The 6,913-nt window shown below is 56.0% G+C and overlaps 1 protein-coding gene across 2 annotated transcripts; it reads left to right on the top strand.

The window, feature by feature from the left end:
- The first annotated feature begins 2,995 nt into the window (after nt 1-2,995).
- Nucleotides 2,996-4,677, top strand: LOC131591899 (retinal homeobox protein Rx2). Of its 2 annotated transcripts, none has more exons than XM_058863013.1 (3): nt 2,996-3,254; nt 3,387-3,616; nt 4,225-4,677. In XM_058863013.1, exons 1-3 carry the CDS (start codon nt 2,996-2,998, stop codon nt 4,675-4,677), a joined length of 942 nt encoding a protein of 313 aa, XP_058718996.1. The 2 variants fall into 2 exon arrangements, with proteins under 2 accessions (XP_058718996.1, XP_058718995.1); XM_058863012.1 differs by having other exon boundaries at nt 2,996-3,263.
- Nucleotides 4,678-6,913: the final 2,236 nt, after the last annotated feature.

The following is a 6,913-nucleotide window of genomic DNA, read 5'->3' as shown; positions in this document are numbered from 1 at the left end:
CATTTTATGGTGCTGATTTCATTGTGTTAAACCACGTCCCATGTGTATGTCTCAACAGTGACTACATTTCCCTTTAGTCTTCACTGTACATGTACAAGAAGGAGGTACAGCAGATGGCTGCACTTTACAAATTGTCCATCTTGAGAACTTTTGTTACCTTCCAAGCATAACTTCAGCAGAAATTTTAATAATGCATTGCAAAAAAATAAAAAAGGTGATGGAATGGGAAAAGGAAGTTTGTTACTTCCTTGGAAAGGCAAGTAACAATCCCTGCCTATTTCATCCCCTAATGAGTATTCTTAAACTTGATTCTGGTTGCCCCCAGAAGTTTCCAAAGGTCAATGGTCTTTGCAAAGCTGTAATGTACCAAAGATCAGTTTCTGAAGCTCATACTAATAAGATACGTATCCCAGAGAGCTGCAAGAGATTCAACTGACAGGATATCAGACCCAAAGGAAAATGTTCAGTTACCATTTTTTGCCTATCTAAACCCTCTGTGTAATCAGAAGAACCATTAGACTTCTTCCCTCCCTGGAGCACTGTAATGCCTCATGTGTGTCACACAGTGACACACATGCCTGAAGCATGGCAAGAAAGAAAACAGAGATCTAGAGGTGGAAGAGTCAGAGCTCTCTCTCCTCCGCTACAGGGTTATGGGTTTTCTTCAGATATTTTTTCCAACTGGGATCAAGGGAGTGGTCTCCTCTTTCAGCAATTCCACTCGCCTTCAAGAAGGATGCTACAGTGACAAACGTAGCTATGGAAAACACAAGCAGAGTATTCTACCGCTGAGGAAAGAAGAGCCTTCTCTGTCAGGAAGGAAGGTCTCTTGTGTGGGAGTCAAGCGCCCTGCTGCAGAGCTGGAAGGATTTTTGGCTGCCTTCATATTGTGATTTACAGCAAAAAAAATCGAGTATTTACCCTATAACTGACAACTTTGACAGGTACCCCAAAAGCTGCATCTGTGCAAGGATTGAATGCCCTTTATGGCATTAACTAAAGGGTTTTTGCTCCTTCATCTCACATTCCTGTATTTCTTAGCTACAACAAGTAAAACTGATTCCCATTTTTGCCCAGGACTTCTGGAGGGACAGGTGTGTTTTGTGCTGGTTTTGAGTGCTATAAACCCCCAGCTTCAAATTAGAAGAAATTAGGAACATTGCACAGTTCATTCATCTTCACTAATAGAGTTCCTGAGAAACACACATGTAGATTAAAGGAACACAATGACCCCTGGCTGATTGCTTTGAGTAGCCTCCAATGTCCCTACAATGGTATTGACTGGCTTTTTATAGTGTCCACAAAAGCTACACTAACCTTTTCTTGTCTCTTCTGTTGGCCTCTTCCCTCTGTGCAAACGGACATCTGAGTTCTTTTGGCCTCAAACCAACCCCCGCCCCCCCCCAGCAGTCAGTGAAGGCAAACCTCACCTGGAGCTAGGAGAAGCCATGCACTCCTAAAAGAAATCAGCTTTGGGACATCAGAACATAAACCTGCAAAAGGTGTGGACACTGGAAGCAAGCACTGCTAATCTTTGAAGTGATTTCTCTGGAAAAATCTACATGTTATGGAGCCAGTTGGGGCAGAAGGGGAATTAAAAAACTGCAAATTCATTGAAAGGTCATACTTATTAGACTAGCTAATATATCTGGAAGAACGAGCAGCAGCAGTGGTGTTTTTTCTTCACATACACTCTCCTGAGGCTTCAAATGGAAGTATCTTCGTAGCTAAGTGTAGGCTGAAAACCACTCTAGATGTTACTGGGTTTGTCATGTAAACAAACTGTGACAAAAGGTAGCTGGTGCCTCAGAGGAACTGGGAAATGCTAGTGTGAAAAGTGATAAAATGACAGAAAGACAGAAGCAAGGAAAAGATCGATGCAGATGTGATGCTGTTACCTCGTCGGTCCTACCCTGGTCGGTCGGGCCACCCCCTATGGTGGGTCCACATCTTCCACCAAGCCAAGTGTAAAGTGATGTGTGGGATTTGGCTCCCCTGCCTCACCTCCAAAAACACTTTGTGCGTTCCCCATGAAGCCATGCCCTGCCTGCTACACTCCAAACCCCACTCGCACCATGGAGTACAGGGTACAGGATCAGCTCTTCTCACAGGCTCTGTCCTACAGCAGCTGGAAAACTTTCTCACAAATATTGCTTAGATCTTCCTCGGGTTTGTGAAGTCTGAAAGGCTGAGTCCGCCTCCTGCGTCCATCCTGCCCACAAGCACCTGGTCTGTGAAATGCCTTTGGAGGCAACCGGGCGCTGGGCGAATGTCCCGCAGAGCACCAGCGCAGCGGCGTTTACCCCAGTGCTCCTGAGTCGGGCCGGGGCCGCGGATCGTCCCGCGGGGCAGCTTTCGAGCGGCCGCTGTGAAACCGAAGCACCAACAAACCGTCCGGGAGGAGTCTGGGCTGCAGCCGTCGAGCAAGAGAAATGCGGCGAGGCTCCGAGAGCCACCGAACAGTTCGGGGCAGCGCCGGGGACCCGCTGTCCTCCGGCCCGGCACCCCCGGGCTCCCGCCCCTTTCCGTCCCCTTCGCTGAGCTCCCTTTACCGCGCCCCCGGCAGCGGCTCCCGCCGTCCCGGCTCTGTCCCCCCGTGCCCGGCACGTCTCTCGCCGCCCGTCCCACCGCGGTTCCTGACAGTGCTGCCCCTGCCCCGCAGCTCCAACCGCGGCGCTCGGCCCGGGCTAGCTCTCGCCTGCAGCGGGGGCCGCCCCGCCCCGCCTCGGGGGCCCCGGATGGCATCGCCCGGCGCCGTCTGGGGCTGGGGCCGGGGCCGGGGCCGGCGGGGAGGGGCGGGGCGGCCGGCGGGGACCGAGGGATGCCCTGCCTCCCCCTCCGTGCTGAAGAGACGCGGGGGCCTCGCCTTCCCTCTTGCCTACCGCCCCCCGGCACTCCTCCCCCGCCCCAAGGAGGCCAGCACGCCCGGTGACACCGTGCCAGACTTGCCCGCGCTGCCCGGAAGCCGGGTGAGACCGCAGTGCTGCGGCGGAGTATGCACCCGCCCGGCGCCCCGCTCGCTATGGCCGACGGCGCCTTCTCGCTGGCCGCCCCGGCGGCGCGGAGCCCCGGGGGAAACCCCTCGAGGCTGCACAGCATCGAGGCTATCCTGGGGTTCACCAAGGAAGACGGGCTGCTGGGCGCCTTCCCGCCCGACGGCAGCGCCAAGGAGGCGGACCGGCGGGGTCCCCGGCATTGCCTGCCCAAGATGCCCGGAGAGCCGCCGCCAGCCGAACCCCAGGGCCGCGCCGAGCGCTTCCAAGGTGAGCGCTGTAGACGAACGCGGGGTCCCGCGGGGTGGATGGGTGGGCACCACTCCCCACCACACTCTCGGGCAAGCCCTGCGGGGAGATCCCGCCGGTGACCCTCCTGTCTTCCCCTCGCAGAGCCGTACTGTCCCGGCAGCACCAGCCCCGAGCTGCCCGCTGGCAGCAGCGGGGAGAGGAAGCCGTCAGAAGAGGAACAGCCCAAGAAGAAACACCGGCGAAACCGCACCACCTTCACCACGTACCAGCTTCACGAGTTGGAGCGTGCCTTTGAGAAGTCCCACTACCCCGATGTGTACAGCCGCGAGGAGCTGGCCATGAAGGTCAATCTGCCTGAAGTCCGTGTCCAGGTAACGCCCGATCCGGCCCCCCACGACGGCCCGGCCCCGACGACCCGCGGCGCCGGGAAGCCACACACGGCCCGGCCCGACGTGCTTCGGCGCAGCCCCGTGGTCCGGTGGCCGGAGCAACCCCGATGCGGCGCGCGGGCCCGTGACCGCAGCACTTCTCTGGCCACACTCGGGGCTACGGCTCCGGCCACAGTCGGGGCTACGGCTCCGGCCACACTCGGGGCCCCACTGAAGCGCTGGGCACGGCTGCCGCACAGCCGCTGTCCGGCCCGGTCGGCGGGACAGCGCGGGGCTCGGGATCGACCTGCGTCCAGCAGCAGCGTCGTCGCTGCTGCCGCCCTTTGAGTAGTGCGTCCCAGCCCGGGGCCGCTGAACCCGCTCTGTGCCAGGGCAGTGGCGGGTGGATGGGCGGGCCTGCTCCACTGCGGGACTGTTTTTCACCGAATGCAGGGCTGTGGGTCGTGGAGGAACGCCTGAGCCCCCCAGGTTCCCTTCTGCCCCAGCTTGCAAAGGCGTGTTTCCTTTGCTCTGTTTTGTGTGCACTGCTGGAGCCAGGGGCGAGCCTCTGTCCACCACCTGGGTCCTGGCTGATACAGTTCTGCTTGCAGGTTTGGTTTCAGAACAGAAGAGCTAAGTGGAGGCGGCAGGAGAAACTAGAGGTGACCTCCATGAAGCTGCAGGACTCGCCCATCCTCTCATTCAACCGCTCACCTCAGGCAACACCCATGGGTCCTCTGAGCAGCAGCCTGCCCCTGGAGACGTGGCTCAGCCCACCGGTGCCCAGCAGCACAGCCCTGCAGAGCCTGCCTGGCTTCGTGGCCTCGCCGCAGAGCCTGCCTGGCAGCTACACACCACCACCCTTCCTGAACTCTCCAGCAGTGACCCACACGCTGCAGCCCCTGGGGGCCATGGGGCCACCGCCGCCTTATCAGTGTGGGGCCACCTTTGTGGACAAGTTCCCTTTGGATGAGGCAGACCCACGCAACACCAGCATTGCCGCCCTGCGGCTGAAGGCCAAGGAGCACATCCAGTCCATTGGCAAACCCTGGCAGACAATCTGAACTCCTTCTCAGCACCTGGGAGAAAGCCATGGGGAAGGCACATCCCAGAACGCCCGAGGGACACCCTTACCCTGCCTTGGCTGCCGCGGATGGCCAGGCACAGGAAGGCTGTCCCTTGCACCAGCCTTTCCCCTACGCCTTGATTTGCTTTTGTATTTTGTGGTCCTTTTAATTCCCTTTTCCACATCCCCTGAGGAGTTAGGGGCCTGATCATAGCTTAGGAAAAACAATCTCTTTTGCTCTCCTCCTTTGGCTGGATGCTTTAGTTGCAATAAAACTACAGTAGGGCAAAGAGCTGTGTAAGGTGGCTGGGAGCACAGGACTACCGTACCTGGGGAGGGGGTTCTGCTTTTGCATCATTAAATGACACCATCTGTGTGGAGGCTGTGCATCATGTTTCTGAACCCAAATGGGCATCTTGGGCTGGACCCTCCACTCTGTGTGATGCACAGAGGGGTGCATCACAGCCCCCTGGCTGTGGGCTCTTCTCTGTCCTCCTCCATCAGCAGAACCCTGCCCAAGCTGGCTATGGCACTGGGGGCTGCAGCCCCATGATGGACAGAGTGCCCAGATGGGAGTGGGCACAGAGGGGCTGGAGTCCTGGCAGTCCTTGGGCCAGGCACACCACTCCCACAACTGCCATTATGGAGTAGTGCCAGGCTCAGGTGGGCTTTGCAGGCTGGAGTCAGTGACAGTCCTTGCTGCCTCTGCAGAGAGGGGCCTCTGCCTGGCCCCCTACAGCCCAGTTGCCCACAGGGAGGAACAAACAGTCTCTGGCTGAGCACTGACACTCGGCTGGGGCTTGGCAGGCTTATCCTGCCTATTCTGGCTGCCCAGCACAGCCCCTGGAGGCTGGCACAGAGCTGGGCCATGCCTGCTCCCCTGCCCACCCAGTGCCCATCGCCAGGCTGCCCAAACTAAAACTGCGGCATCTTTATTTTTCATTATCTCCGTTACTGCCTGTAATGGGGCTGAGAAGCTGTAATGAAACACCCCTTTTCCTCTGCTGGGCATGGGGTGCTCTACACACTTGGGAGGTTGTGGCAATTAACGTTTCTCATTAGGGACGAGAGAAGGATGCACAAGTGCCCTCATTGTGTCCTGGGGATGATTCAATGCAGACTGGGAGACCTCTCCTTTCACCATTTCCCACTCGTTGTGGCCAGACAAAGGCTGGCGTCTAATTATATTTTCACAATCTGTGCGTATCTTTTAAGAGTCCTGTCAGAAACAAGTATGTCAGCTTTGTTCAGCTTCACTTCAGAGAGCTTTTTAACCTTAGACAGCAGTTTCTAAACATCCCTTCATACCCTTCTCCACAGCAGCTCCCATCTATTGTATGGAGAGCTTCTTTTGCAGATAATAATAGGAATCCCTCTTGTTTTCAAATACCTTTTCCCCTGTCCCCGGCCTCCCTGCAGATCCAACCTGCCTCTCTGGACCAGAGCACCCACTGTTCAGGATCCCCAGCTTCCCTTCCCTGAGCTGTGCTGGTCCAGGGCATGCAGGGAAGCCAAGTGAGTGGTCTCTCCTGAATTTGGGGTGAATGAAGCCCTGCTGAGGGAGACTCTCTTGCTGGGCTCTGGACTTGACAATTCTATTATGTGTGCATTTGTGGTGGTGGTGCCCACCCTTCAGAGCACACATCTCTTTGCTTCTTTGACAGAGAGAGGAAGTGCTGCCAGGAAAAGAACTGCCATTGCTGTCAGGACCAGGGAGGTATTTTGCTGACTTCTAGTAAGGACCCCTGAGTAAATGAGAGCAAAAATCGTATTGCTTCAGTTTTTAGGTCTTACTCTATTGGTCCTTTCACACATGAGCTTTGCTTGCTTCACCAGGGGTGCTGGGGTAGCAAGAAGGCATGGCTTTTCTGGTGGCTGCAAGAGAAGGATTTCTCTTGGTGTGCTTGGGAAGTGCCTGCATAGCCTGGCTTGTGTCAGGAAGAGACACACTATTGAGTGACTGCACAGGCTCTGCACACTCCTCCTTCTCAGGGTAGGAACAATCTCACTCGTCATTATTTGGCTGCACTCCAGCTGTGGCTCTGAAGCTGAAAACCCTCCTGTAGGTGAGGACATTAAATTGCTGCTCTAAAGTTCTCACCTGTGCTTATTGCTCATGGTTAATAAGCAACTCCCCAAAATTTCAATAGTGCTTTCCCACACTTTAGCATTACTACCCTCCCTTTCTCTTACCTACAGTTTTTCTGTATCCTGTAAAGCTGTTGGAAAGAAGC

Source organism: Poecile atricapillus, chromosome W (assembly GCF_030490865.1).
Source record: "Poecile atricapillus isolate bPoeAtr1 chromosome W, bPoeAtr1.hap1, whole genome shotgun sequence".
Taxonomy (NCBI): Eukaryota; Metazoa; Chordata; class Aves; order Passeriformes; family Paridae; genus Poecile; species Poecile atricapillus.
The sequence above is the reverse complement of the archived record's forward strand: the minus strand, read 5'-3'. Positions and strand labels throughout refer to the sequence as shown.

Excerpts from the sequence above, each read along its gene's own strand:
- LOC131591899 (XM_058863012.1), top strand. The coding sequence starts at position 2,996 with ATGCACCCGCCCGGCGCCCCGCTCGCTATGGCCGACGGCGCCTTCTCG. Across the intron at positions 3,264-3,386 it reads CCGCGCCGAGCGCTTCCAAG|AGCCGTACTGTCCCGGCAGC; the intron begins GTGAGCGCTGTA and ends TTCCCCTCGCAG. Across the intron at positions 3,617-4,224 it reads TGCCTGAAGTCCGTGTCCAG|GTTTGGTTTCAGAACAGAAG; the intron begins GTAACGCCCGAT and ends TTCTGCTTGCAG.